Source organism: Neocloeon triangulifer, unplaced genomic scaffold (assembly GCF_031216515.1).
Source record: "Neocloeon triangulifer isolate White Clay Creek 2 clone unplaced genomic scaffold, ASM3121651v1 ptg000020l, whole genome shotgun sequence".
Lineage (NCBI taxonomy): Eukaryota > Metazoa > Arthropoda > Insecta > Ephemeroptera > Baetidae > Neocloeon > Neocloeon triangulifer.
In genome coordinates this window covers 1,515,664-1,540,450 of record NW_026775561.1, presented here as the reverse complement: position 1 = coordinate 1,540,450, position 24,787 = coordinate 1,515,664, and the positions used below count along the sequence as shown (strand labels likewise).

General features: G+C 38.5%; 8 protein-coding genes across 10 annotated transcripts; 3 read left to right on the top strand and 5 right to left on the bottom strand.

The window, feature by feature from the left end:
* Positions 1-229: 229 nt before the first annotated feature.
* LOC132203860 (glycine--tRNA ligase) lies at positions 230-3,369 on the bottom strand. The gene is made up of 14 exons (XM_059632008.1): positions 3,113-3,369; positions 2,785-2,989; positions 2,534-2,675; positions 2,305-2,470; positions 2,096-2,241; positions 1,891-2,040; positions 1,661-1,823; positions 1,440-1,604; positions 1,263-1,389; positions 1,082-1,208; positions 832-1,027; positions 686-779; positions 445-632; positions 230-389 (listed from the first exon to the last, which is right to left on the bottom strand). The coding sequence occupies exons 1-14, from the start codon at positions 3,329-3,331 to the stop codon at positions 276-278; spliced, it is 2,202 nt and encodes a 733-aa protein (XP_059487991.1). The 5' UTR covers positions 3,332-3,369; the 3' UTR covers positions 230-275.
* Positions 3,370-3,647: 278 nt separating this feature from the next.
* Positions 3,648-6,991, bottom strand: LOC132204099 (protein krasavietz). The gene is made up of 9 exons (XM_059632360.1): positions 6,761-6,991; positions 6,298-6,368; positions 5,731-5,907; positions 5,148-5,434; positions 4,926-5,047; positions 4,628-4,871; positions 4,356-4,575; positions 4,116-4,298; positions 3,648-4,061 (listed from the first exon to the last, which is right to left on the bottom strand). Exons 2-8 carry the CDS (start codon positions 6,356-6,358, stop codon positions 4,147-4,149), a joined length of 1,263 nt encoding a protein of 420 aa, XP_059488343.1. The 5' UTR covers positions 6,359-6,368; positions 6,761-6,991; the 3' UTR covers positions 3,648-4,061; positions 4,116-4,146.
* A 181-nt stretch (positions 6,992-7,172) lies between these two features.
* Positions 7,173-9,378, top strand: LOC132204100 (large ribosomal subunit protein mL45). The gene is made up of 8 exons (XM_059632361.1): positions 7,173-7,262; positions 7,318-7,386; positions 7,640-7,754; positions 7,952-8,077; positions 8,198-8,404; positions 8,470-8,621; positions 8,674-8,878; positions 8,932-9,378. The coding sequence occupies exons 3-8, from the start codon at positions 7,698-7,700 to the stop codon at positions 9,211-9,213; spliced, it is 1,029 nt and encodes a 342-aa protein (XP_059488344.1). The 5' UTR covers positions 7,173-7,262; positions 7,318-7,386; positions 7,640-7,697; the 3' UTR covers positions 9,214-9,378.
* A 17-nt stretch (positions 9,379-9,395) lies between these two features.
* Positions 9,396-13,119, bottom strand: LOC132204098 (serine/threonine-protein kinase grp). The gene is made up of 9 exons (XM_059632359.1): positions 12,967-13,119; positions 12,150-12,238; positions 11,871-12,091; positions 11,749-11,813; positions 11,440-11,695; positions 11,176-11,376; positions 10,166-10,416; positions 9,979-10,110; positions 9,396-9,913 (listed from the first exon to the last, which is right to left on the bottom strand). The coding sequence occupies exons 2-9, from the start codon at positions 12,212-12,214 to the stop codon at positions 9,695-9,697; spliced, it is 1,410 nt and encodes a 469-aa protein (XP_059488342.1). The 5' UTR covers positions 12,215-12,238; positions 12,967-13,119; the 3' UTR covers positions 9,396-9,694.
* Positions 13,120-13,407: 288 nt separating this feature from the next.
* LOC132204101 (large ribosomal subunit protein uL4m) lies at positions 13,408-15,473 on the top strand. Its single transcript, XM_059632363.1, has 6 exons — positions 13,408-13,589; positions 13,711-13,762; positions 13,852-14,081; positions 14,145-14,479; positions 14,532-14,605; positions 14,675-15,473. Exons 1-6 carry the CDS (start codon positions 13,524-13,526, stop codon positions 14,818-14,820), a joined length of 903 nt encoding a protein of 300 aa, XP_059488346.1. The 5' UTR covers positions 13,408-13,523; the 3' UTR covers positions 14,821-15,473.
* On the bottom strand, positions 14,675-16,213 carry LOC132204102 (uncharacterized). Of its 2 annotated transcripts, none has more exons than XM_059632364.1 (6): positions 16,057-16,213; positions 15,794-15,983; positions 15,531-15,714; positions 15,325-15,425; positions 15,107-15,258; positions 14,675-15,008 (listed from the first exon to the last, which is right to left on the bottom strand). In XM_059632364.1, the coding sequence occupies exons 2-6, from the start codon at positions 15,918-15,920 to the stop codon at positions 14,997-14,999; spliced, it is 576 nt and encodes a 191-aa protein (XP_059488347.1). In that variant the 5' UTR covers positions 15,921-15,983; positions 16,057-16,213; the 3' UTR covers positions 14,675-14,996. The 2 variants fall into 2 exon arrangements, with proteins under 2 accessions (XP_059488347.1, XP_059488348.1); XM_059632365.1 differs by having other exon boundaries at positions 16,043-16,154.
* A 383-nt stretch (positions 16,214-16,596) lies between these two features.
* Positions 16,597-21,341, bottom strand: LOC132203961 (SWI/SNF complex subunit SMARCC2). 2 transcript variants are annotated; one of them, XM_059632139.1, is made up of 13 exons: positions 21,143-21,341; positions 20,661-20,780; positions 20,496-20,600; positions 19,938-20,405; positions 19,769-19,881; positions 19,414-19,714; positions 19,061-19,360; positions 18,828-19,008; positions 18,601-18,764; positions 18,293-18,550; positions 18,063-18,239; positions 17,662-18,009; positions 16,597-17,595 (listed from the first exon to the last, which is right to left on the bottom strand). In XM_059632139.1, exons 1-13 carry the CDS (start codon positions 21,257-21,259, stop codon positions 17,131-17,133), a joined length of 3,117 nt encoding a protein of 1,038 aa, XP_059488122.1. In that variant the 5' UTR covers positions 21,260-21,341; the 3' UTR covers positions 16,597-17,130. The 2 variants fall into 2 exon arrangements, with proteins under 2 accessions (XP_059488122.1, XP_059488123.1); XM_059632140.1 differs by having other exon boundaries at positions 18,601-18,761.
* A 127-nt stretch (positions 21,342-21,468) lies between these two features.
* LOC132203872 (equilibrative nucleoside transporter 3) lies at positions 21,469-24,644 on the top strand. The gene is made up of 12 exons (XM_059632023.1): positions 21,469-21,617; positions 21,801-22,005; positions 22,061-22,142; positions 22,202-22,356; positions 22,415-22,509; positions 22,587-22,637; positions 22,716-22,948; positions 23,002-23,118; positions 23,175-23,289; positions 23,352-23,437; positions 23,503-23,702; positions 23,754-24,644. The coding sequence occupies exons 2-12, from the start codon at positions 21,833-21,835 to the stop codon at positions 23,863-23,865; spliced, it is 1,419 nt and encodes a 472-aa protein (XP_059488006.1). The 5' UTR covers positions 21,469-21,617; positions 21,801-21,832; the 3' UTR covers positions 23,866-24,644.
* Positions 24,645-24,787: the final 143 nt, after the last annotated feature.

Below are 24,787 nucleotides of genomic sequence, written 5' to 3'. Positions count from 1 at the left end.
AAATCTTAGAAATACAAAAATAAGTATTTTTTCGAGGCAAGCAACAAATATTTGAAAAATAGTTGGCTGATGGCTCGCCAAGCCGTGCAATTTCAGCCATGGCTGATCACATAGGCCAAGGAGCTTGAAACCTAACTCCCTGACGTGGGACAATAATGCCCAGCTGGCGCCGTTGCCCTAGATCTTGCTTTTGCAAAACAAAAAAGATAATTTAAATTTCCACTTGTCATTTTGCAATTAATAATTTATTTGTCCAAGCAACAGTAACAGTTGACTTAGGCTTCTCTTGTTGCTTCTTGCTGCTCAAATTTAGGATATTTAGCAGCAACGTCTGTCCATTGGATTCTTTCAAAGGTTAGATCGCTCACAACTCTGGACAAGTCATCAAGCTGCAGAAGAAAATTAATTATGACGTAATATGATTTATAATCATTTTTATCTCACTGGAATCCTGACTTGACTCATCGAATCCCTGTCTCTCAAAGTGGCTGAGTGAGGCTCTTTCAAGGAATCAAAATCGACGGTGATGCCAAATGGGATGGCAATTTCATCAGTGCGAGCATAGCGGCGACCAATGGAGCCAGATGAGTCGTCAACACGGTTAGACACATCATAAGATGTTAGCTCTTGAGCTATATCACAGCAAAATAATTACAGAAGTGAAAATTCTTAACGAAAAACTTACAAAGCTTGCGGACAAAAACATTGAACTCTGGCTTGTTGCTTAGAGGTAAGACGGAGCATTTGATAGGAGAAACTTGCGGGGGAAGAGAGAAAAACTAGAAAAAAAAATAATCAGTAACATTTTAAGCGCAGTCAAAATTGACTAACGGTTCTCTGCTCATCTCCCTCTCTCATGCGGAAGTTATGCTCAAACACCGAGTACATGATACGTCCAATGCCAAAGGATGGTTCAATTACATTTGGCACAACCTCTTCCGTGTGAACTGTTTTTTGGCCTTTCTTGATTTTCACCATGTCCTTTGTGATTTTGAAGGAGTTTCCTCCAGCATCAATTAGGTACTCACTGAAGAGAATTAAAATTGTATAAAATGAAAGAATGAATACACAAAACTATTACCCATCTGAATCGAGGGCTTCCTCAAGTTGATGAAGGCCTTCAGTGTCAAGTCGGTTGAGCACTTCGACGATCAGTTTGGCGTCCTTTTTGTAAGTTTTTCCAACCAAACCTTGGTTGATATTTGGTTCTTAAAAGTGATTTTTTTATTAAACTACAAAGTAAGGTTTTATGTAAATTTTACCAACAACATCAACCACTTTCGGTTCTTTCAGCTTCTTCTCAGCCACAAGCTTTACGCCAGTGGCTTTTGTATGCTGAGTCAAGTCATACGCTGAGCGATCTGCGCATCCAACACACTCAATCCAACCCTACGTTTTAATTTGAAATTCAATTGAAATATTTATAAATAATCTTTTACATAAGATGTAAGGCACTCGGCATCCCAGCAGTCGCAAGCATAGTGAGCCATCTCATTGCCCATGTGTTGCCTGAAGCGCAATTTCAGTGGATCAACCCCCACCTTTACCATGAAGAGGTGGATCCTGGCCATGAAATAGCCCAAGGTTTCGTTAGCAACCAAGCCCTGAAATAAAGTTATTTAAGTTACTTCAGGATGCAATGAAATTAAAATTGTGTTACAGTAGCTACAGCGTCTCCTATGGTGTGGTGTTCGGCTGGTTTACCATCCATTTGAGAGCAAGCAGAGTAAAATAGCATTTTGGTATCTTTGATCGTCTCAAACTTTGGATGACTCTTGTTGTTAGGGTCACAGAAATGTTCAATTTCAGCCATAGTAAACTCTCTAATAATTCATATATAATTAATTTACAACCTCCATAATAAAAAAAAATAGGGTATAATAACTTTACCTGACTCTTATGAGCCCTGATCGAGGTGAAATCTCGTTTCTGAACGAGTTGCCAATTTGTGCAGCAGCAAATGGAAGATGCCCTTGATTGAACTCCAGCAGGCGTTTGAAGTTGACAAATATGCCTTGGGCAGTCTCTGGACGCAAAAAACTGAGGACGCACAAGTTTTAAAAAGATGTAGAAATAAGGGCCAATGTGACATTACCCTTTAATCAGCCCAGACGGTCCAATTTGGGTTCCAAACATCAAGTTAAACTCAATGGGTTCAGTCAAATCGTTCCCAGTTAATGGAGACTTGATATTGAACTTTTGCAAGACACCATTCATCTCGTCTTTATTCATTCCGTCAAGCTGCAATGAAATGCAACTTTTAAGTAATAAATCTCATAAATAAACTATATTTGATGTCCATACTTTGACGATAATGTCTTCGCACAATGCCTTAGTTTCTACCGATGTCTTTTTCTCGGCAGCCACCTTCTCCAAGTGCGCTTTAATGAGATGATCCAGACGGAAGCATTCTCCAGTTTTCAGGTCTTTCACCATAAGGTCTGCAAAACGATCAACATGTCCAGAGGCTCTAAAGTTCAATCAAAATACTAATTAATATACACATTTCTGCATGTTAAGGGATTTTTTTCACTTGAGAACAGGTTCTGGGGTCAAAATCGAGCAGTCCACTTCCAACATCTGCTCTTCTAAAACAAAGAATTTTCTCCACAAATTCAGAATGTTGGTTTTGAAGGCACACCCCATAGGTCCAAAGTCAAACTGGCCAGTTATACCTGTTAAGTTTGTAAAAAAAAATTAGAAACAAAGTTGGAGGAATTTGAATGGTAAAATATATTAATAAAATTCTGACGAAATTCTTAAAAAAATTACTAAGTGACATACCACCATAAATTGCAAATGATTGATCATAAAAAAATCTTCTTTTAAGGAGATCTTCCATCTTTGCTCGATCAAATGAGGCTGAAGCAGGAGCCAACGCAAGTTCTTTGTCTTCGAGCTTCTTCTTCCTCAACTTGAGCTCAGCGACAGCCTTTTTCACATCAAGTTCAGGTGCACCGCTCTCCTTCAATGACCGTACAATATCGCCCTGAAATATATTAAGAACAAATAGAATGTGATGGGATGGTCCCTGGGCGTATAAAAATTATAATTATGCTTCAGTTAGCAAAAAGATAAAAACTAAGAAATTTAAAGAGCCGCATGGACAAACCTGCTCTTTGACGGAAGCCCGGAAAGGTGCCAAAATCTCCTCTGTTTTCGGATCTGCCATTATGGATAGTGGGAAGTTTAACTTCACAGAACGGTTGCTCTTTTTAGAGCCCCACGCGGGCACGCTGGGTGGTTTTGTGCTGAAACAGGACTTCCTGAAAGCTAAATTTGCCGATTTAGTGGCGATCGCACTGCTCAGCAGTCGTGTCAATAATCGCATGCCGCATCAGCTAGTTCTGTCTCCCAGTCAAAATCCCCTCCTGGTTGTGGTACGGACCACTTGCCGATTGGTGCGTAAAGAGCGGTGTGCAATCCTATTGGATGCTCAGTCACAGAACGAATTGTCGTGATTGGTATTTCAGGTCAGCGGGTCAGAGCGCCCATTTTGAAAGCTAGGTACCTTCACTTTGCCAATCCACTTGTCTTTGCTTTTGCATGCAATGATGTTGCACCTTTCTAAATTTGCTTTCTTCATTCAAAGCTACCTTAATGCAGTGCATTTCATAGGATCACCCCCGAAATAAAAATCTTGAAAATTATGGGAATTGCTTGACATCACCTTGTGGTTTTATATCCAAAACACATAAGAAATTAAATTACCATGTCATCATCATGTACCTATAAATAGTTACTCTAGAGCACAGGATTATTCCCTCTCCATACATGATACCCAGCCATTCATTTTAAGTTATTAAATTTATATATCTAATGTTACTTTTTAACTGTGTTGTTTTATGTTGTATTTTCAATCAATCTGTCTTCACAAACATTTTAGTATAAAATGCACCTGCAACCAAAGCTAAAGAAAAGGTATGTTTGAGCTGCACTGGCAAACTTTTCAGCATTTCTGAGGGTTGCAAAACTTTTATTTTAACGATGAGGCGAGATTAAATGGTCCTTTTGGCCAGTATATTGGCAGGCGTCGTCTGAATTTGTCAGTGCAGTTGAATCTGTAAACAAGAAATCAATTAACAATGCTCTCATTAAACTAGGAATTAACATACCTTAGAAAACCTGAGCATGGTCGATACTTTATTAGTCTTCATCCTCGCCAGACTCCGACTCCTCCTCAGCATTTTGGAGCCACTCAATGAACTTCTTCATCTGGTCAAGGAACATCATCTTCCCCTTGACAGAATGGCCTTCTTTGTACCATCGAAGGATAGCTTCTTCCGACAATACATCAGCTACAAAAAATAACATTTTAATTCCAGCAAAAAAGAAAAGAAAAAAATGCAAATTACTTCTGTAAAAGAGCATGATGATCTTTGAGAAGACCTTCATGAAGTTCATGTTGCCATAGCAATATTCCTGGACTCTGAGCATGAGACATAGCTCAGCTTTGGCCGATGTAGTGAAGGCAGCAAACAGCGGGGCAAACGTTTTCAGATGCTTGAGGGCCTGCTCGCCGACCAGCTCTTCCTTCTTGTTCCATTCAACTTGTGCCATGACGCTTGTCCAAATCTGGAGACGTTTGTCAGAAAAAATGCAAATGCAAAACTCTAGATATGAATACCAGTGAGATGACATCACTATCGGCGATAGCGTTTCTTGATGACGACTCTCGAATTTCCGCCACTAGGTCCTTAATAGGGCGCCCTTCGGAAAGCAGGTCCTCCAGCTGCAGCTGCATGTCTTTCTTAGCTTCTTGGCTAGCCTGCGCCCTGTGAAGCTTGACGACCTCTCCAAGACCCTTCTCATCGTAGACAACTTTAAAGTGTTCCTCGCCCCGCTTGTTCATTGGGAAGAACTCCATTAAACTAGAATAAAACCCTTGCAGTTTCTGCAATAAAAATCAAGATTGAAAATATTACCGTCCTTCAAGGCCGCCTTTCTTCAGAGCCATCATCAGTGACGGTAATCCCTTTTCATTTTTCCAAGTGACAAACACTTCAAGCAGAAAATCCAAAGCAAGCCCATCTTTCACTTGATGTTCCTAAAATAGATTGAAAACAAGGTTGCATGTAATCTGAGATTTAATGGGTAAAGAGGTAGATACACTAGCTAAGCTTCCTTCAAACGGAAACTGATCTTACATTGATCATGACGAGCAAAGTTGAGGGAGGTACAGAACCATTCACCATCCACAAAGCTGTCATACGAGCCAACTTAAGACGCTCCGATTCAGTGAAGCCTTTGAGATAAACAAGAATCTTGTTCATCTCATCCAGAAACATCTTCTCAAGATACTTGTAGCGACGCATAAGCTTTACAAACACTTGCTCGTAATTATGCATCGTTTCCATGTCCTCGGCGGCATCAAAGATGCATGAACCCCACTTGCATACTTTGTCACCCTCAAGCTGGATACTGCCTCCTGGCACTGCAACAGAAAATTTGTTTCAACACTAAGCTCATGTCAAAATCAAAGAAAATTTTTAAGGATTCTAGAATTCATGTATGAAATTAAAATGAGTAAAAAATGCAACTTTATGCTGATCTGATTATTTGGTTTCTTTGACTCATCTAAGTGCCAAAAATAATAGCTCTGATCTTGCTCCTCATCACTATGAGTAAGTCACCATGTTTAATTATTTATTTACTTTTGGTTAAATTACAAGATCATAGCTTAAATAATTATATAATCAATTAAAAAAAATGTATAATTTTGTAACTTACTAAGCAACCCTCCAGCAATGAGAATGTCAAACAGGGCTTCGCCATAGCGACGATAGTCCAACTTTGATCCGGCAGTGTCGAGGAACTTGTAGATGGCCTCTAGGTCGCTGCCAGCCTTGGTGAGTCCCACCAGGACCGCGTCGCGGAACCCGGCGGGGTCGTACTTCTCTTTCTCATCTTTAAATATAAAAATATTTTATACATAACTCTGGATAACATGAACAATTTTAAACAGTTGGAGAGCATTGAGTTGCAATTTAAACGCGTAGGCAAATTTTTTGTCATAAATTGCAATTTCAAATTGTGCAAATTATAAATTAGCAGCGTTTTTTTTTCAGATTATGTATTCCACTAATATTAGAAGAACCAAAAATGCTCTGCCACAATGCAACGGTACATATTGCAAAAGAAGTGTGCAGGCATGCCATAAAAAGAATTTCACAACAAGGTCATTAACCAGGACTAGCATTCAAGAATGCAGTTGTCCCTCGATACTTATGCAATGCAACTGACAGCAAATCGCCAGGTCAGCCTGTTTACTTTTTAAACAAAATTAATAATACGCACCTCTTTTTCTGGTCTTGATGCGTTGACCCGATAGCACTGGCTTTTCTGTTTTTTGACTCATACAATTCCGGCTGCAACAAGGAAGAGAGAAATGAAGGAACTACTATACTGTGTGAGTGACCTCTATTTGTTGCAATCGGTGCTGACCGTCGCGTGCGGAATCATATTCGAACTGTCTAATAAGATCAAGTAACTGAAGACGCAGGTATTGCGAAAAAATTATGAATCATTCGCACAAACCCTCGCGAAACAAACCCTACGTAATTAAATTAGCGCGCAAATAAAATTGAAAGCCTTGTAAGCCGAAAACTTCTGGCTCAACACGTTGGCCATGGAGGACGCTCGTCTGACTGCTTTAACCAATGATTCCTCCGCTTTATCAATATCTCGAGGTTGGTTAGGGTGTATTTTTGACCACTATTAGGGGCATGAAGTGGCCCTTTTCGCCCTTTCTAGTACTTACGGGTGGTCTTGCGGTGTACAGCAGCTTCAAGCAAATGACGATCAGGAAAGCGGGCAAGCGCTGAGAGCGGACGGGACGGGCAACGTGTGACGGAACTTCCGGCGGCGGCGACCGATTTTACGTAAGTATGAAACTGGCGCCACTTTTGAAAGTTGAACAAAATTTACGATTTTCTGAAATATTATGGATGGACGACAAAAGAAAATCTGCATACACGCCGGATCGAGGTGATCGGAAAAAGGTTTTTGTAGTTGTGGTTTATGAAACTGATATGTAGATGAATTGTAAAAAAAGTGCAAAACATAATTTGTTTGAGCAGCGAGGATTGGCAGCGAGGATTGGCAGCGACAAGGAGGGCAGCGAGGCCAGCGAGCGCAACATGAATTTCTATTGGTTCTGGTTGTTGAACAAAAAAACGATGCGCGCGCACCAACCAAACACGCGCAAGCAAAAGTGGGAGTGACGAGAGAAAACATGGGCGCACGGAAAAATTAGCAAAATTGTAAATATACAGAAGAAAATACGTTTTTATTTTAAAGTCGGTTGTTTCTGTTCAGCGTTTCGGCTAAGAACTTCAATTTTACTGTGTCTTCTTGACGGCAGAAAAGGAAAGACAAAAATCAGAGGTGATTATCAATATGAAATACAAATAAGAGTATAAGACTAAGAGTATGGACTTTAGTTCAGAAAAAAATCCAAGAAATTTGATTTATATTGATGGAATATTAAATAAATAAAATAAATTATTATTGGTAGTTATATGCAGTACATAGCCAGGTATGTGTTGATACTAATGACAAAAACTAAAGCCTCCTCAATTGTATTATGATATAATATGTATGTATGTAGCTAATATGTTCTTTCTATTATGTATTTTAGGGAAACAAAATCCTACAGCGGTTACTGGACTGTTTAGTACTTCGATTATAAAGCAGAAATGATGCTGAGTCGCTCAGTGCACAGCTTCAAAAAAATTGCTAATCCATTAGGCTGGGTATGAATTCTTGCACATACGTAACGATTAAAAAAGAAAATTAAAATAATTGCTCATAATAATGTATTATGGAAATTTATGTACATGTATTTATTTAAGATTTGGTCGTGTTGCTAAGAAATTCCTCTTAAAATTTAATCATTCACAAACAAAAAGCATAATAATTATCTTGTAATACATTATTTTTTTCTCTGCAGTTAAACCCCGTCAACCCAAATGTTTTGATGCCATTGGTGGTTCAATCTAGTGTACAGCAACAGCAAGTACGCACCACAATAAGAAAGCATTATGATCCAAAATTCCGAAGGCTTCGAGGCGCTAAGGTATTTAACTCTTTGTAAACTCATTCGTTGATTAAAGTCACTTTTGAATTGACTTGAACTTGTGCCTTCTTCATAATGCAATAAATTGACTTTGCGGTTTTGATGACCATCATTTTATAGTTTATCAAAGTGGACTTGCCAGATTTAAATGAGGACAAAAATACTGACTTGACCCCTGAGATTATGAGGACAAAACTGAAGGAAAAGGGAATTCAGCCATTCAGAACTTGGAATGAGAGAAGTTTGTATGTGTCTAATTCTGGGACTGTGTTTGAACCATATGTCCCTCCTGAGGGTGATGGTAAACTTTCAATGGTGACTGTTGAGGTACGTGGTCTCATGTTTACTGATTGAAATGGTAAATAATAGAATGTTAATTAAAATAATTTCAGGGAGCAAAGCAAAAGTTTGAAATTATCGAGAAAAAGGGAAAATCGATGCTTGCAGTGAGAAAAATTAAAAGTTACGACGAAGACTTCACTCTGCAAGATTTTGTTGAAGATGCTTTGGAAGTGTATAAAAAATCCCACGAGGCATTAGTGAAGTAAGTTGTTAAATAGTATGTTAATTTCAATTAATTGAATTCTTTTTCATAGCTTTAGGAACAACAAGGAAAAACTTGAAGAATTTGTGACTGAAAAAGCCTACGTGGAAATGACGGAAAATGTTAAATACAAAACATTAGTATGGAAATTCCATAAATCGTTAGGCCCACCTAAAGTGGTGCATGCTAGAGCAGGCAATGTTGTGACAAAAGAAAACATCTTTGCCCAAGTCACTGTTCGATTTCATACGCAACAAGTAGGTCACTTAAAAAATAAAAAATGCAACACATTAATGTTATCTGTGCTTAGTCTTTGTGCATCTATGACAGATTCGGAAGAAAGGAATACGGAGATGAAAATATTATCAAAGACGTTCTTGAGTATGTTGTTTTTGAGAAACATATATCGGAGCAATATGGAGCCTGGAGAATGCACCACAAAATAATTCCTGACTGGATGCCCGCTGCAGAGCCTGTTCCAAGAACTTTCAGAAAACCTGATCCTTTGCCTGATCTTCCAGAAGAGTCCGAGATCAAAACCGCAGAGGACCAAAATGAAGAGTCCAAAAATATGGTCCCTGCTCTTGCATGAATTTGGTAAAATGTAGAGACAAAATTAAAATAAATTACGTTACTCACACATTATGAATTTAAATTGTCTTTCTGGTTCACAAGATTCATACTTCCAATGTACCTTATTGGAACCAACTTATTGTCGGCAACACTGACTCATAAGATGTTCAGATATAAGGGTAGCAATAAAATTATAGGTAGTTAAAAAATTAGTCCTTTATTTTCATAAAATGAGTATTTACACAACTGGAGGGGCAGATATAAAAATTTCCATAAACTTTTCGGAGTGCATAAGACTATAGACTTGCATGAATCTTTTAAAAATTGTCAATTTCAAGGCTTGCAGCTTTTATTTTACAGGACAACATTACATACAGGTGGTGCAGGGAATAAACTTAAATAATCTGCCAGTTACGTTGACATTGAGATTTGATTTCAGAACAAAATTTTACCTTCATCTGTTTAAATTAGAAATTCAACAGTTTTACAAATTAAAAGATTCATGGCACACAATTTGTGGCAATGGCAATTGGCCACGATACAGGTCCCTTCATGATAATACCGGAGAGGCTATTCTTTATCTGTACAAAGATCCTTTTAAACTCCAGGCCACAGCCTTTGGATAGTCGGAAGTTTAACAAAATTTTTCCATCCATCTCAATAGGACACGCTTTAAAAACTAAATGCATTTTCCTTTTGTCAACAGTTGAGACAGTGACCTATAAAAAGATAAGTTCCATAAACATTCGTTCATATCATTCCAGGGTAATTTTATCTATCATACCTCACTCATCGGGTTGATTTTAAACATGTATCCCTTGTGATCCAATACACCTTTCAACGTTGCAATAGTTTCGTCAAAATTGGTTTTAACGAAAAATCTGGTCATCCTCTTAACCAACTTTTGATATGATGTCTAAATGAACAAGTATGTAAATATCACAGGACCTTAAAAAACACAGATTAATTACCTGACTGCATGTTGATTGAGTGCTGTGAAGCTGCGTACTCAGCAGCAGGTCTTCAAGGTTGGGTGGTTGGGAGAAGCACCAGCCACCTGGGTCTAAGGCTTGAGGAAGACTAGCCTGTGTAGCGCTCATTCCCACGGGTGCCGGTTGAGATTGGCAAAGTCTTATATCTTCTTCGCTAGCCACACCACCAAACTCCAAGTCTGAACACAGTCGCTTTCCAAGCGGTCGATTTGACATTGCTGACGAATCATCTAAAATTTACAGGATTGGTTTACATCAGTCAAAAAAGCTTAAATCATCTTAGCAAATTTAAAACTAATAAAACAATTTCATTTCACTCAATTGTTACTTAATTACTTACTTCATAATATTCAATTACTAACAATATACAAATGGTAATAACATTATAGAATTATTTGGTGACAAAACCAGGTGTGCTTTTAAAACTTTTCATGTATAGAACCCACAGGCCACAGTTCTACATAATTTGCATTTTGATCTCAAAGGTGATAAGGAAGTGCCGAGAAGAAAAACTTTGAAACTTGCTGTGCATTGACTTGCTTCCTTGCTTTGGTTATCTAAGCTTTATGAACCAGTGTACGTCATACAGCTAGATTACCAAAGAAAGGACACAAATCTGGTTTTCTGCAAAGAGTGGTTATAAGAAATAAGAATAAAAGCTTTAACTGCTAACACACTTGTTATCAATTAACAACAATAACATATCTTTTTTCCGCTGCAAAATGCTGACAGGTCATTGCAGCAGTGCTTTGGTAATCTAGCTTTATGATCTCATAGTCATGTTAAGCCAGAGTACCAAAGCACCGACACAAGACATTTTGAACCGCAGGTGCTTGTTGACTGGGGTCCTGCCACCAGGAAAGGTACTCGTGTCCTGGGATTGAGGGTTCACACAAGCTCAGAGTCACGCAGTACCTGACCTGGGAACGGATGAATATTTGGCCGTCTCCTCTGACCTGTATCAGATAAAGAAGAAATTTGAAAATTACCATTTGTGTGCGTTCGCTGCATCCATCTGTGCTTCTTGATCTGTTCGATAGAGATTCGACTCGAAGGCAAAGGTGCTAGGACTTTCCGCAGTAAACTCAAGCCCATGTTATCGACCTTTGTCCATGGACTCAAGGAATTTTTCCCATCTTTCCACGCCATGTACTCTGGGCAATCAGAATTAGGTGCATCCCAAGGCAGCTCTAACATAGATTTAATATTAAAAAATTCATCAGTAAAATGATTTCAGATTTTCCAAATATTACCTCCAGCAAGCATGGCAACTAATATTATTCCACAAGACCATACGTCTGCTTGTTGAGCACTGTAAGGCTTCAGAAGGACCTCTGGAGCCACATAGGGAAGTGTCCCGCACTTTTTGTCTAGCAGCCTCTCTCTACCATTCAGTCGGAAAATTGTTGCAAGGCCAAAGTCAGTGATCTTCAAATGATCAAAGGTATCCAGAAGCAGATTTTCTGGTTTGAGATCTCGGTGGGCAATGCCCATGCTATGCAGGTACTCCTAATAGACATAACGTAAATTCGACAAAAATTTATCTGCTACAAAATACTTACAACTCCAGCAATAAGTTCAGTAAAGTATTTTTGAGCCTGTCCCACAGGCATTCCAATGTCGGGATCTGCATAAGATTTATATTTAGCACAATTTAGCAGAAACTTCAATTGAAAAACTTTACCAATCCTATCAAAAAGCTCCCCTCCGGATGCATACTCTAGAAAAATATACTCTTGAGCATTCTCTCTTCGGTGGCCGAAGAAGTGAATAATATTTGGGTGTTTCGTCATTCGATGGATGGCCACTTCTTTTTTTAAATTGACTAATGCGTCTGGGTGCTTCACCGTGTCTACAATTTTCACAGCCACCGCTTCTCCACTACTGTTTGTGATTAGTTTGACCCTAAATTTCAAATTAATAATTTTTCATTCCAATTTATAGGCTTCAATCTCAAACTTACTCTCCATAAGCTCCTTCTCCAAGCACTTGAACGACGGACCAACCGTCGACAAATTCTGAGCCCATCCTCAAGCAATACCATTTAAATGACTGGAAAAAAGAACAAACTATAAATAAATTAAATAAAGGCTTTCTTGAAGAAAATAAATATTTAATTATAAAAGGCATCGACAATTCTAGAAGGATAATCAGCTTAAAAGAAATATGCAAGCAAATAACTAATTGTATAATTCAAACTTGAATTATTGGATATAGAAATTTCGTTCATTGTCGTTCTGCGTCTGTGACACGTTAATTTAACATTTTTGACTTTTGAGAATCTGTCTGAAAATATTAATAATTTTAAATTTCAGTTCACAAGTATAAGACATTTGTATTCAGAGCGAATGTTAAAGAAAATCCAATACGTTCTCAAATCTTTTCGTCGAAAGGGGCGAGGGTGCACTTTGAAAGAGGCAGCCATAGAGACCGTCGAGGCCCGGGGTGCTGCATGCACACTGTGTCTCCAGAATGGCGGTCGCGAGCCGATCGATAAGCCCACCGAACCGCCTCCACCGCCCCCGCCCGGCTACCTGCCACCCCATACACGCGTTTTTCGGTTGTAACGCATAAATCAAAGACAAAGACCGACAAACCGCGCAAGTGGGACAATTTGGGACAGCAAGAAGTCGAGTAATTCCAACACGTGGTTGCTGAACTGCCTTGCCCTCGTCGCGAATTTTTTGCACTTATCTTCACCATCGACAAATATGTTGAATTTTACAACTAAATTCGTTTACATACTTAAATCCTCTTAGTATTCGCAATTATTTACTTACTTAAGGCACGTTTTTCCCGGAAAATCAGGCTTGGGAAATAAGGCAACTTCAGCGCGAGTCGGAGTCGCTCGTATCGACTTTCATGGCGGACCAATGACCAATGGCTTTCGCGCCGGTCTCGTGAGCGAGTGTTCTGATTGGCTGCAACTTCGGAATAATCGATACTGTGACTACCGGGCGCGAATTTCAAACACGAGAGCACGTGCTAGGCAAAATTGAAATGTTTGAAATAGGATAAAAATTGCCTGCTTTTTCCAGATGATATTGTTAGTCAACATTAATTTCAAAGCAGCTTTAGCAGCGGTTAGTGCGCTCGATTGCTTTTGAAGCCATACCACAGAATTTATAAATTTAATTTCTTCGGTCCTGTAGCTAGCTTATTTGCACTTATTTGACAGGGGGCGGGGGGTGTGGCATAATATCTTCCATCTAGCGGTGGAATAATGTAGGTTAAATTAAAAATAAAGAACCCAAATTCCAGCAGACGCTGATTTTCATTCATATTTAATAATTAAAAACAACATCGTTTTTAGCGCAGAATAGTTCCTGAGTGAAGAATGTTTCAACGAATTTCACTTGGCCTGTTTGTAAACAGCAGAAAAACTCAAAATATTCTTCCAAAGGTAAAATATAAAATAAATTATGGCGTAAAAACTTTAGGACCATGTGTGTACTTGTGTAAAAGTTAACAATTATGCATAGTTTTATTTTAAATGGCATCATAATTTCTCTTCATGATTACAGATAAATGTAACTTCACTGGCGGGAAGCATTGAACAAAACCCCTTGGAGTCTGGTGAGTTAAAATGGGATTTAAATAAAAAAAAAATCAATATAAAATGAAAATTCAATAAAACGTATATGTACACTCTATTTAATCTGCAGAAATTTCACCACCCATAACTACAAAATCAAATATTTATGCTGCTGGGCCAAGAAAATTAAGTTTCATGTCCACATTTGAGAAACCAAAGCAAGTCTGGCTCGAAAATCTCAGTACGGTTGACGAAGAAAAACTTTCAATCTTAGATGTCCACCCTCAAGTTTTTGGTGTCCTTCCTCGACTTGACATAATTTCCAGGAATATACGCTGGCAGACACTGTACGGAAGAGTGGTATGAATTTTTCTTATCATTATTTGCCATCGATATCTATAAATATTTCAAAATAAATTATAGGATTTGAATCAAGCGCCTTCTAGAGCTGAACTACCAGGCGGTGGTCGTAAGCCATGGCCTCAAAAAGGTCTTGGCCGAGCAAGGCATGGCAGCATCAGGTCACCATTGTTTAAGGGTGGAGGCAAAGCTCATGGCCCTCGTGCTCCAAAATCGCATTTGTTCATGCTTTCTTTTGACGCTCGATTGATGGGGTTGACAACCACCCTCTCGGTAAAACTAGCCCAGGATGATTTGCACATTGTCGAATCATTAGATATTCCGACCGACGAGAAAGAATACATGGAACAGCTGGTTGAATCCAGGAATTGGGGACCATCTGTGCTCTTTGTTGATGAGTATGCAATTATTATTACATCATACTTGTATTTCACAAAATAAAAAAAATAGGGAAGACAAGATGCCAAGAAACATCACCAAAGCTACGGATTCCATCAAACACATAAACCTTATGCCTGTTTATGGTAATATTTCATTAGTAAAAATTTGCCACTTTTACAAAAACTAATTTAAAAATATATTGGTTCATCCAGGTCTGAATGTCTACAGTATGCTCAAACACGAAACCCTTGTGTTGACGTTGGCCGCATTAGAGAGAATTGAACACCAACTTCTCATGAACATACACAGAAATAAGAGTGCTAAAACTGAAGGAAGGTACCTCCCGTCTAGGCAATAATAGAAACCTTTCATTTTTAGTTACATATTATTAAGGAGATTCACTTCTCTGTAGTCTTAATACAATCATTTATAAATATTTCCCACATAAAAACAACTCTTTAATATTCATCTAGCCTAAGGGCGTAGTTTTTTCACAGATAAATAGGCCTTCATTGAACTGCAGATGACTCGGTTTCAGAAGCAGAGCTGAAAATTTTTTTTTAATTAATTAATACAAGCTCATAATATATATAGTAGTGATTTCAAGTTGCAAGCAAAGTTCAAATTAAATTATATATTTATACCCTGTCCCCTGCAGACTTCCTTGATATTTGTTGATTTTGCCATATAGCAGGATTATTTTCCTTAGGGATGTTGAATTGCTTCCAAAACTTTTCATAATAGTGGTAGAGAGCTACAGGATCATGCCTTGGTGGCTCTTTCAACTTTTTGCAATCTGAAAAAGTAATTATCTAGAAATGATTAAATGAATCTTAATATTATTCTTTGCCTGCAATAATACCTTTTGGAATTCTTCTCTTTGGCATTTCCGACAACTTCTCATCCCTCGATGATCCTTTAGAAAGACTTGTCGATGAGGATGCACTGTTGAAGCTGCCAGTCCTGTTGGCAAATATTATTATCATTGATAAAAATTATATTGTTTTTAGCGCTTTTTAGTTATTATTCCTTTGTTTTACAAAACATGTTATAAAATTCTAAATTTACCTTAAGTTCCCATCAATGTCCTTTAAGGGGTCTCTTGTAGAAAATGACGAAGCAAAGGTCGATTGGTTTGTAGACATGTTAGTTTCTCCAGTGCTACTCGAAGCACTACATGCAAACCCCTCAGCAGACGATTCGGAGGAGTTCAAATTCTTCTTCAGGTCATGTTTGATAAGTTTTGTTAGATCTAAAATTAAAGCAGAAGGAAATTATTGTGTTCACATATAGAGAAAAGAAAAAATTTCCAAAAAAATGCGGCAACTAACCTTTCATGAAAATCTGAAGTTGGCTGGGTGATAAATTTTTGTAGCCCATCTGCTGCAGTTGAGTCATCACCTCATCTGGGTCCAAATGGACTTTAAAGCGTTGCTTGCCTGCTTTGTTTTCCTTCATTTTTTGAAGAGTCGTACCCCAAGGTCCGCCGTCTTGCTGACGCTTTTAAAATCTTGCGTTGGGCTGCGTGTTAATAATAATCACATTTGTATTAAAGACAAAATGTTTTTTGATTTGTTTACTTGAATTAACCGACCTGGAAGTGCTTTGATCTCAAACAAGATGCACAGAATATGTATAATTTTCCACGACGGACGTCAACAACACACAACGGACCTTTAAATTTTCGATTTTCGCGGGGTTTATCAACTCACTCTGGATGGGACGGATAGCCATTCAGCTCGCGCATTTTGATTGGTAGAATTTTATGAAATGTGAGGGGTGAGGGTAGTGAAGGGGAAGGAGGAGCCTCCTTGAAAGGAGGCAAAGGAGCGGCCAGGTAAGGAGAGTAAGGCAAGGAGTTAAAAGATTACTATAATAAATCCATGGGATCTTTTAAAGATCCTTGGGAGCGGCACACGAGCAGGTCTCATCTTGGTCTCATCCTTTTGATGGAAGGGGTGAACAAAAATTAAAATTGATAAAAAAAAGTTAAAGCATAATCATTGTATTTTTTTTTTTAAATAAAACCCGGGCAAACTTCAATCTTTCTTTCCCTTTTTTACCAAACAAATATATTTTACGAGAAAATTGGCAACAAGGAAAATTGCATTAATTAAATGAAATATTATGGATGCACACTATAGTAACTTTGCTTTAATATAAGTGTGATTTTACATAACCTCTCGGGCTGATGAAAAATTAACTCACTACAGTTGAATAATGTTTACACAATTAATTTATTCTGCAAAGCATTGTGGGTAGTTATTTTGCTGATTACTTCTGTGCTTTTATTCAATAAAATTGAAACATACAGAATAATCACTTACAAAATCAAAATGAAGATTTTTAGCTAAGAAAACATTAAAGTAGCAAATTTATCGTGCTACCTTAAGCGTGATTAAATATCAAGGCCGGATAGGGGCTCCGCGGCCCATAGGGCGATATCATTGAGAAAGCACGGCCCAGTTTGTCGGCGCAGTCTTCCTTTCCCCATTAAGACTAATATTATATTGAGCCGCGGCCCACCGGGGTTGGGCCTGAGCACCCACTCCAGGCTTGTTAAAATAATGAATTATACATTAAGACCCATCATCCTACAAATAAATCATGAATTTATACAGAATTAGCAAGAACTGATAGAACTAAAAATTTGGTCACCAGTACAGATCTAAGCGTCAGCAGGCGAAACAACAGCAACTGACTGAGCTTGTGCTTGAGGTGGTGAGCCTCCTGGCACAATTGCACCTACACTGGGCAAAGGAGCCACCTGAGCAGATGACGGAGGCAGACCTCCTGCTGGAGAATGAGTAGCTTGGATAACTGGCGGAGGCAGACTCGCAGGAGGCATTGGGGCTCCTGGCACAACTGCAACAGCTTGAGGCGATCCTGGTGTGTCTTGTGCGGCCTGAGCAGTTGCAGTAGGCCCTGCTGGAGGGGGTTGGGCTTGCTGCTGCGCCCAGAGGTGCTGTTCAGCAGCAGCTCGTTGATGGGCTTGTTGTCGGGCACGGAATTCAGCTGCTTTCAACTGCTCGAGGTGAAACTGCTGTCGTTCTGCAATGAGTTGCTGTCTTTGATACTCGAGCCCTTCACGTTCCCTTTCCATGGTGGTTTCAAGCTCCTCGAAGTGTCTCAGCTAAATTATTTTATTTTTTTAATTAGTACACCTTTTTCAGTGAAATATCAATCCCTACAAAAATACCTTAATTTCAAGCTTCTTCATTTGCGTTTCAACTAGCAAAGCCACAAGAGACTTGATTTTCCGCTCTTCAACTGCAGCCAAATGCTTTGCTTTCACTGCTGCAGCAGCCAAGGCAGCAGCTGCAGCGGATTGAAGCTGAGCATCCTTAATAATCCGTTCCTTGGCAACGACGGCAGGGTCTTTTTCTTTAATCTCCTCCTCTGCCTCCTTTGACTCAGCATCCATATCTTCACTCTCTTTGGGCTCTTCCTCGTCCTCTTTTGGTTTTTCTTCCTTGTCCACCTCCATGGACTCATCCTTTTTCTCATCCTCTTTCTTTTCGATACTTTCCTTATCTTCGATCTTATCCTGGAATTAAATTGTAATAACAAAATTCAACAAAATTTGATTTAGTATCAAACCTTCTCTTCGCCCTCCTTTTCTTCTTCTTTCTTTTCATCGCCCTCGACCTTTTCATCACCAGGGGCAGCAGTTCCAGCTATTCCGCTCTGAAGAAGACCTGCACTCGGGTCAAAGGCACCCTCTTTGCCAGAGGCTGCAACTCTCTGAAGATGGGCGTCAAGCAGAGCAGACGGAACCTGGTTTTTTATAATTTAATTTTTTTTAGAATGAACTATGCAAGATTATATACCTCGTCGCGGATATTAGAAAATTCTTGCATAGCAGCTTTGGCTGCACTTGAAGCAATCCTTGGGTCAACAACAGATGCCAAGAATGCAACTGTTGACATAATTGGGTTCCCAGCTTGGCTGAATGGAATTGGTTGGAAAGCAAGTGGACCCAGCCACCCATTGTCCTCAACACTCTCCAGGTAAGGATCCTCTATGGGGAGGCGCAGGAAATGCAAAATGCACTCGTCTTGAGTGCGACTGCCAACGTGCTCACAAACCTATCAATCCACTCTAGTAGCTTATTATGGATACCAATGAAATGACAAACCTTGTTCCAGTCATCTTTGTAAAGTTCCAGACCCTCAAGCAAAAGCAACGTTTCCTGTTCAGTCCATTCTCTGGCCATGTTTGCAGCAGTTTTATTCCTCATGGCTGCAGGTTTCTTGGTATACTGGTCAAGTTTGAGACCAAAGTTTGCCCCAATAGCTTCTGCTGCAACGAGAGTTAGATTCATTAAAAAAAAAAATAATAATAATAATAATAATTAAAATATACCTTCTCCTTCAGTTTTAATCTTTGGATCCTTCTTGTCCAAGTCCAACAAAGTTTTGGCAGCAGACGGCTGGGGTGTTTTTGGAGGATTGACTGGAGCCAAGCCGCTGGGTGTATCAGCCAATACATGGAAGTGAGATGTTGGTGGCGGACCCATTGGTGTGGGACGACATTCAGCATCAACCTGATGACATTTATACTTTAATTGCAGACAAACGCAAATGAAAAATAAATACTTGATAATTAACTAGTCCCCACTGTTCAAGGAATGCATGCACACGCATAATGGCGCACACATCTCCAGCCAAGTTCCTCCTGCAAGCTGTGCTTGTGAGATATTCTGTCGGATTCAGACGATACGTGTCAACCATGAAGTTCCTGTAAGCCAGATAGATTTCTGGGGTCTTTGAACGGTTCTTGCCATTGAAAAATTCAGGCATGGCCCTGCGTTCAACAGTGTGAATTGCGTTATAGTCAAACCAAGCCGCATAGCTTGGAATGACGATGTGATGAGTTTGCTCCGTTACGTTGTCCTCCTGTTCAATTGAAAATAAGTTAATTTTTACTTCAAATAGCTGCATTTGCATACTTGGCCATCATCTTTAGCAGCATCTTGATTTTCCACACCTCTTCCAGTTTGAGAGTCTTCACCTTTTTCAGCATCTTCGTCTAAATCAAGAACAACTCCACCTTTGATGGGCTGCATCTCGGAATCCTTTGAACGCGAGGCATTTGACGGGTTGGAATTGGAATTGGAAGCAGAGCCTGGCTTCAGATTAACTTCCTGAATAATGCTGTGATCTTGAGAACTTTCTTCAGCATCCTTGCTGGCATCGTCATCTTCGTCCTCGCCGCGGTGTTTCTTGCCACCAACACCAGGAGCGCGTCCACTAATCAAGTCTATTAGCTTCAAAATCTCAATAAATATTACTTATCATAATTACCTCTTCCTTTTCCCGGGTTTGGGTGGAGGCGAGGGAGATCTCTTCCTTTTCGGTTTCTTCTTTGACCTCTCTGGATCTCCTAAATTCATCATGTCTTCGACGGAGAGTCGGAGCTAAATTTAATTTGATTAACAATATTTTAAGCAATCGTATAATATTTTTAATTTACTTTGTGCACTTTCTTTTTGCCACTTTCGTCAACCTCATAATCCTCTTCTGTCATCCACTCGTTGTACTCTTCTACCTCATTGACCCAAGATGCATTGACCCTCCATGGTCCATTTCGGCTCTGAGGCGAATCGGGAGGTTCGATGGGAAGTTCTGCAGCAACCCATGAGTCGTAACTGTCAGGAAAGTAGTACCAGTGGAGCAACACCATCCTATCTCGGTGGAACAACGGCCTTGCGTATTCCTCATCGAGGGGATCGCAAGACGGGTAGATGATGTGGGTTGCTTGATCCTCGTTCTCAGTGACCGTTCCTTGATGTTTCTTTACAATTTCCCGAACCTTGGCCTGAGTGGCTTTGTCAAGATCTGGCCTCAGGCAGACTACAGGAAGTGTCAAACATTTGTTCTGGATTAACGCTTTCTCCATGCTCACAAAGAGCTCGATGTTGCGTTCCAACCGTGAAGGTGACTAAAAATTAATTTTTTAAATTTAATTATAAAAAATATCCATTTTGAAAATGTATAGTTTATTTTATAAATAAAATTATATATTAGCTACCTGGAAATCAAATCGTCTCCATCCTTGATCTGTTCTAAACTTGAAAGCAGTAGCTAAAATGTGGCATAATGCTCCACCAGGTTTAAAGTCAAGAAAGCACCTTGCCTAAAATTAAATGAAAACATTAGGACTTCAATGAGTTGTGAACTGGTAAGACAAAGGTACAGGCAATCTGGTCATGGGAGGTTTTGTAGCATTCTTCCCCAAGTTGTCCTCTTGGAACTGGATGAGCTGGATTGTCAATGACGAGAGTGACTTGTTGGATGGTGGTTCTGTCTGGACATGCTAAAACATGAAAATATAATCTTAGAATGTGGATTTAACTCAGAGCAGCTGGGCAAAGTCATTAATTTTAGAAATATTCCAAATCAAACCATTTTATCAGATTTTACATATTACACAACAACATATATACATATGCATACACAAAGAGAAGGAAATCCTGAAACCGTGTTAAGTTTTGTGAACTCATTTGATCATATTTAAAACAGATTTAAAACATACATATTCTTGACTTTTGTATTGGAGTATGTAATGACTTCAAAACTTTACTTTACGGTCAGTAAAACGAAAAACAAAAGAGGAAATTTTTTGATTAGCGCTGACGAAAAATGCCGAGCCAAAAGTGACGCTTTAGCCGCTCATACCTTCTTGCAATTTTTCAGCAGCCAAGTGCGCACCGCGTCCAGCTGCGTAAGGGTTTCCGGACTCTCGAAGAATTTTGTGTTCGGACCGCCGTCCTTTTTAGGCGCAAAGCCCATCATTTTTGCCAAGATTTTGTCGCAAATATTCTGCCGGTTCAGTTTGATACACAAAGCCGCTATGCTATAATGGAGGATGCGGAACACGACAACAACAGTGGAAGGGGGGGGGGGCGAGTTGGAACCTTTTCCTACAGCGACAGATGGGCTACGAACTTGTAACTCAAATGGTGGGGGGAGAGAGGATCGGAGAAGGTGGAGGGAGGGTGGAGACTGCGAAGAGAGGAAAGGAGAAAAAAACCAAAACAATAATAAACAATAAACAAACATTGGGTCGCAGGATTTGCTCTCGGTCGAGGAGCAAGTCGAGGACTAGTTTCACGTGATTCGTGAATCATTGCTGCGCTGTCTCATTTATTTTGTAAGTACTTATATTATTTAAGTTCACTCTCATTTCATTAAGAAAAAGTGCAATTTATTATTTTGCTCAATATTTTTTGCTCTCAAACATTCTTTGCAAACGAATAATTTTATTGCCCTGCATGAAGAGTGGATATTGGTGTACATATCTGTTATGTTTTGTTTATATAATTATTTCTTGTAGAACCTTGCTCGGAAACATAAAAAGCTGTAACAATGGATTTGGCTGTAAATTGTCAGCCTCTGCATCAAAAGAATGACAGTGACGATAGCGAGGCAGAGCAGAGTTCTTCAGAAACTCAACAATGTGATGACATATTACCAGATGATGCGAGTCCGTCTTCAAAAACCTCTGATCGTCTAATCAAATATGGAAACCCTCGAGACGGGTATTTTTAACAAAATAAATTTTTATCTACAGCGTTTCCAAAAGATTTTTCTTAGATACAATGTAGCATTTTTCATCTTTTATTTGCTTGGAATGACCACACTTCTGCCGTGGAATTTCTTCATCACACCAGACCACGTAAGCCAAAACTTCCAATACATAATTTTCATTTTTGAATAATATTATTTTAAATTTAGTACTGGATGTACAAATTGCGGGAGGTATCGGACAATTCTACAGTTCCCAGCAATGGAAGGACACCCTTGCAAGCTGAATTTACGTCTTACTTGAGTCTTGCTGCCAACGTCCCAAACACAGTTTTTATGATTTTGGGAGCACTGTATGGAAAACGGTATTTTATTTGCTACTTGTTTTGGAATTTTTAAAATTTAAAACATTTTATTTTTTAGCATTCCATTAAAGCTTAGAATGATTGGCAGCCTGGCTTTAATCTTGGTCTTATTTCTGGTGACAACTTCATTGGTTTATGTGAACACTGACACATGTAAGAGCATTTTCTTAATCTTTCTATTCTAAATATAGGTTGGTCAACATAAATTTTAAAACCTTTATTGTTTTCAGGGCAACAAAGTTTCTTTATCTTGACGTTAGCTACAGTAGTTATTCTAAATGGTCTGTATTTATTTGATACAAAATACAATATTAGAACAGGAATGATAATATAATTAATGACATTAATTTTATTTTCAGTGGGGACGGCTATTATGAACCTTGGCCTTTACGGAATTGTTGGCAGTTTCCCGCATCGATACATAACAGCAGTGGTTGGTGGCCAAGCATTAGGAGGTGTTTTTGCTGCTTTAGCAAATATTGTTTCCATCTGGCTCGGAGCATCTCCCCAATCCAGCGCTCTTGCATATTTTTTGGTGGCCGATATTGTGCTTGCGACATCTGTGATTGCCTACTTGGCCCTTTCATCGTCTGTGCGTGTTTCACTTTTTATTGAGTGATAAAATATTTTTATTTTATTTTGCAGCCATTCTTCAAATTTTACATGGGCCTTCGGCACCAAAATGTCCCGTTCAGCCCTACAGACGATGGAGATTCTAATGTGCTACCCTCTGACATTTCGTTTCGTAGAATACAAAAGAAGGTTAGATAAGTTCTATATAATCTCATGGCTTCTCATGTCAGTTTTAATTATTTCAGATTTGGGTGCATTGTTTTAGTATTTTGATGGTGTTTGTCGTCACTATTGGAGCATTTCCTGGGATCACAGTGCTAATAAATTCAGTGCATAAAGCAAACAAGAAGCCATGGAATTGTATAGAAAATTTTCAAGTCTTTTAAGTGTGTTACAGTGAATTTTATATTTGATTTTTACAGATATCTACTTTGTTCCTGTCGTTGGCTTTTTGATTTTTAGTATTTGCGATTACGCAGGACGTCTTTTTGCTGGTTGGCTTCGACGGGTAAATTTTATTTTACTGTAAATCAACATTTTACATTACAACAACTTTTATCTTATTTCATGTAGCCTAAAAGAAATCAGTGGCTTCTGGCCTTGTTAAGTATTCTCAGGATTGCATTTATACCTCTCTTCATGTTCTGCAACGCTGAACCTCGTAATTCGTTACCAGTGCTAATTGACAGTGACGCTTATTACGTATTGATTATGATGGCATTTGCTTTGTCAAATGGCTATCTGGCCAATATAATCTTCATTAATGTTCCAAGGTAAGCATTTTTTTTTAAATCTTGTTGCAAAATTTAAATTAATTTCTGCAGTCTAACAAGCAATGCAGAGGTGGAAACTGCATCCCAAATTATAACTGCGTGGTTAAGCATGGGTACCTCGATAGGTGCTGGCTTGAGCCTTTTGATGATTCGGTTGCTGTAAGATCTCAATTTTATTGGACTCGCTATAATATAGAACGTGATCAAAATAATCAAAAATCTTGTTGAAAAGCTAAGTCAGCAAGTTGAGAGATTTTCTCTCGTTATCTTTTGGTGTGTGCATTTGCTGAAATGGAATATATCCATCTGAATGTTAAAATCTCGGCATATGAGCCACTCAATTAATGTTGCACAATAATAATTATATCATGCCATCTGTTATTTATAATGTTCGTTTTTGACACAAGACTCAAGTTAAGACTTAAAAGCATTAATTGTGTTTGGTTGATGGGTTTGGACAGGTTGTACGTTGTACTGTACTTTCTTTTACGATTCTCAATTTAAGATAAATAATTGATTCATTTTTATATTATTAATGCTTTTTGAGACCTGGTGCATGTGAATGACAAGACAATGTATAGAATTACGGAAATATAATAGATAAAAAATATATGTACGAATTGATCGGTGCCAAGACTGTGTTAAGTGCTTTTAAGCATATATGCATAAATTTACTGGGGTTTTAAAACAGTTTTATTTTTAATATCTTAATCTGTAACGCATTTTAAATAATTATACGCTATTGTGATTACATTTTTTCATTTTTTTTTTACGGTTAAGTTAATAATTTTTACAACTTTCATACTTATTAAAATGCATTTTATGCTATCTTGACAAAATTCGTCCTCATTATATATGATTATGTAAAATTTGTATCCTCTCATCTTGACTATAATATATAATTATATATCTTAAGTAATCAAACTATTATGTTATATACACATGAATCGTTAATCGTTATGAATATAAATATCATATCAACAAAAATGTGAATATTAAACAACTTTTATTAATAATATCATGTGCCTTGCTGAATGTATAATTTATTAATACATAATTATTATATATATACAAAAAATGAAAAG

Excerpts from the sequence above, each read along its gene's own strand:
- LOC132203860 (XM_059632008.1), bottom strand. The coding sequence starts at position 3,331 with ATGCGATTATTGACACGACTGCTGAGCAGTGCGATCGCCACTAAATCG. Across the intron at positions 2,990-3,112 it reads GGGCTTCCGTCAAAGAGCAG|GGCGATATTGTACGGTCATT; the intron begins GTTTGTCCATGC and ends AATATATTTCAG. Across the intron at positions 2,041-2,095 it reads CCGTCTGGGCTGATTAAAGG|TTTTTTGCGTCCAGAGACTG; the intron begins GTAATGTCACAT and ends GTGCGTCCTCAG.
- LOC132204099 (XM_059632360.1), bottom strand. The coding sequence starts at position 6,358 with ATGAGTCAAAAAACAGAAAAGCCAGTGCTATCGGGTCAACGCATCAAG. Across the intron at positions 5,908-6,297 it reads CATCAAGACCAGAAAAAGAG|ATGAGAAAGAGAAGTACGAC; the intron begins GTGCGTATTATT and ends TTATATTTAAAG. Across the intron at positions 5,048-5,147 it reads CTTTGCTCGTCATGATCAAT|GAACATCAAGTGAAAGATGG; the intron begins GTAAGATCAGTT and ends AATCTATTTTAG.
- LOC132204100 (XM_059632361.1), top strand. The coding sequence starts at position 7,698 with ATGATGCTGAGTCGCTCAGTGCACAGCTTCAAAAAAATTGCTAATCCA. Across the intron at positions 8,078-8,197 it reads GAAGGCTTCGAGGCGCTAAG|TTTATCAAAGTGGACTTGCC; the intron begins GTATTTAACTCT and ends ATCATTTTATAG. Across the intron at positions 8,879-8,931 it reads TTCGATTTCATACGCAACAA|TCTTTGTGCATCTATGACAG; the intron begins GTAGGTCACTTA and ends ATCTGTGCTTAG.
- LOC132204098 (XM_059632359.1), bottom strand. The coding sequence starts at position 12,214 with ATGGGCTCAGAATTTGTCGACGGTTGGTCCGTCGTTCAAGTGCTTGGA. Across the intron at positions 10,111-10,165 it reads CTCAATCAACATGCAGTCAG|ACATCATATCAAAAGTTGGT; the intron begins GTAATTAATCTG and ends TTGTTCATTTAG. Across the intron at positions 9,914-9,978 it reads AAATCAACCCGATGAGTGAG|GTCACTGTCTCAACTGTTGA; the intron begins GTATGATAGATA and ends ATCTTTTTATAG.
- LOC132204101 (XM_059632363.1), top strand. The coding sequence starts at position 13,524 with ATGTTTCAACGAATTTCACTTGGCCTGTTTGTAAACAGCAGAAAAACT. Across the intron at positions 13,763-13,851 it reads ACAAAACCCCTTGGAGTCTG|AAATTTCACCACCCATAACT; the intron begins GTGAGTTAAAAT and ends TTTAATCTGCAG. Across the intron at positions 14,606-14,674 it reads AAACCTTATGCCTGTTTATG|GTCTGAATGTCTACAGTATG; the intron begins GTAATATTTCAT and ends TGGTTCATCCAG.
- LOC132204102 (XM_059632364.1), bottom strand. The coding sequence starts at position 15,920 with ATGAAGGAAAACAAAGCAGGCAAGCAACGCTTTAAAGTCCATTTGGAC. Across the intron at positions 15,715-15,793 it reads ACTTCAGATTTTCATGAAAG|ATCTAACAAAACTTATCAAA; the intron begins GTTAGTTGCCGC and ends CTTTAATTTTAG. Across the intron at positions 15,426-15,530 it reads GACATTGATGGGAACTTAAG|GACTGGCAGCTTCAACAGTG; the intron begins GTAAATTTAGAA and ends ATTTGCCAACAG.
- LOC132203961 (XM_059632139.1), bottom strand. The coding sequence starts at position 21,259 with ATGATGGGCTTTGCGCCTAAAAAGGACGGCGGTCCGAACACAAAATTC. Across the intron at positions 20,781-21,142 it reads TGCTGAAAAATTGCAAGAAG|CATGTCCAGACAGAACCACC; the intron begins GTATGAGCGGCT and ends TTCATGTTTTAG. Across the intron at positions 20,601-20,660 it reads CTCCCATGACCAGATTGCCT|GCAAGGTGCTTTCTTGACTT; the intron begins GTACCTTTGTCT and ends ATTTAATTTTAG.
- LOC132203872 (XM_059632023.1), top strand. The coding sequence starts at position 21,833 with ATGGATTTGGCTGTAAATTGTCAGCCTCTGCATCAAAAGAATGACAGT. Across the intron at positions 22,357-22,414 it reads GGAGCACTGTATGGAAAACG|CATTCCATTAAAGCTTAGAA; the intron begins GTATTTTATTTG and ends TTTATTTTTTAG. Across the intron at positions 22,949-23,001 it reads ACTTGGCCCTTTCATCGTCT|CCATTCTTCAAATTTTACAT; the intron begins GTGCGTGTTTCA and ends TTTATTTTGCAG.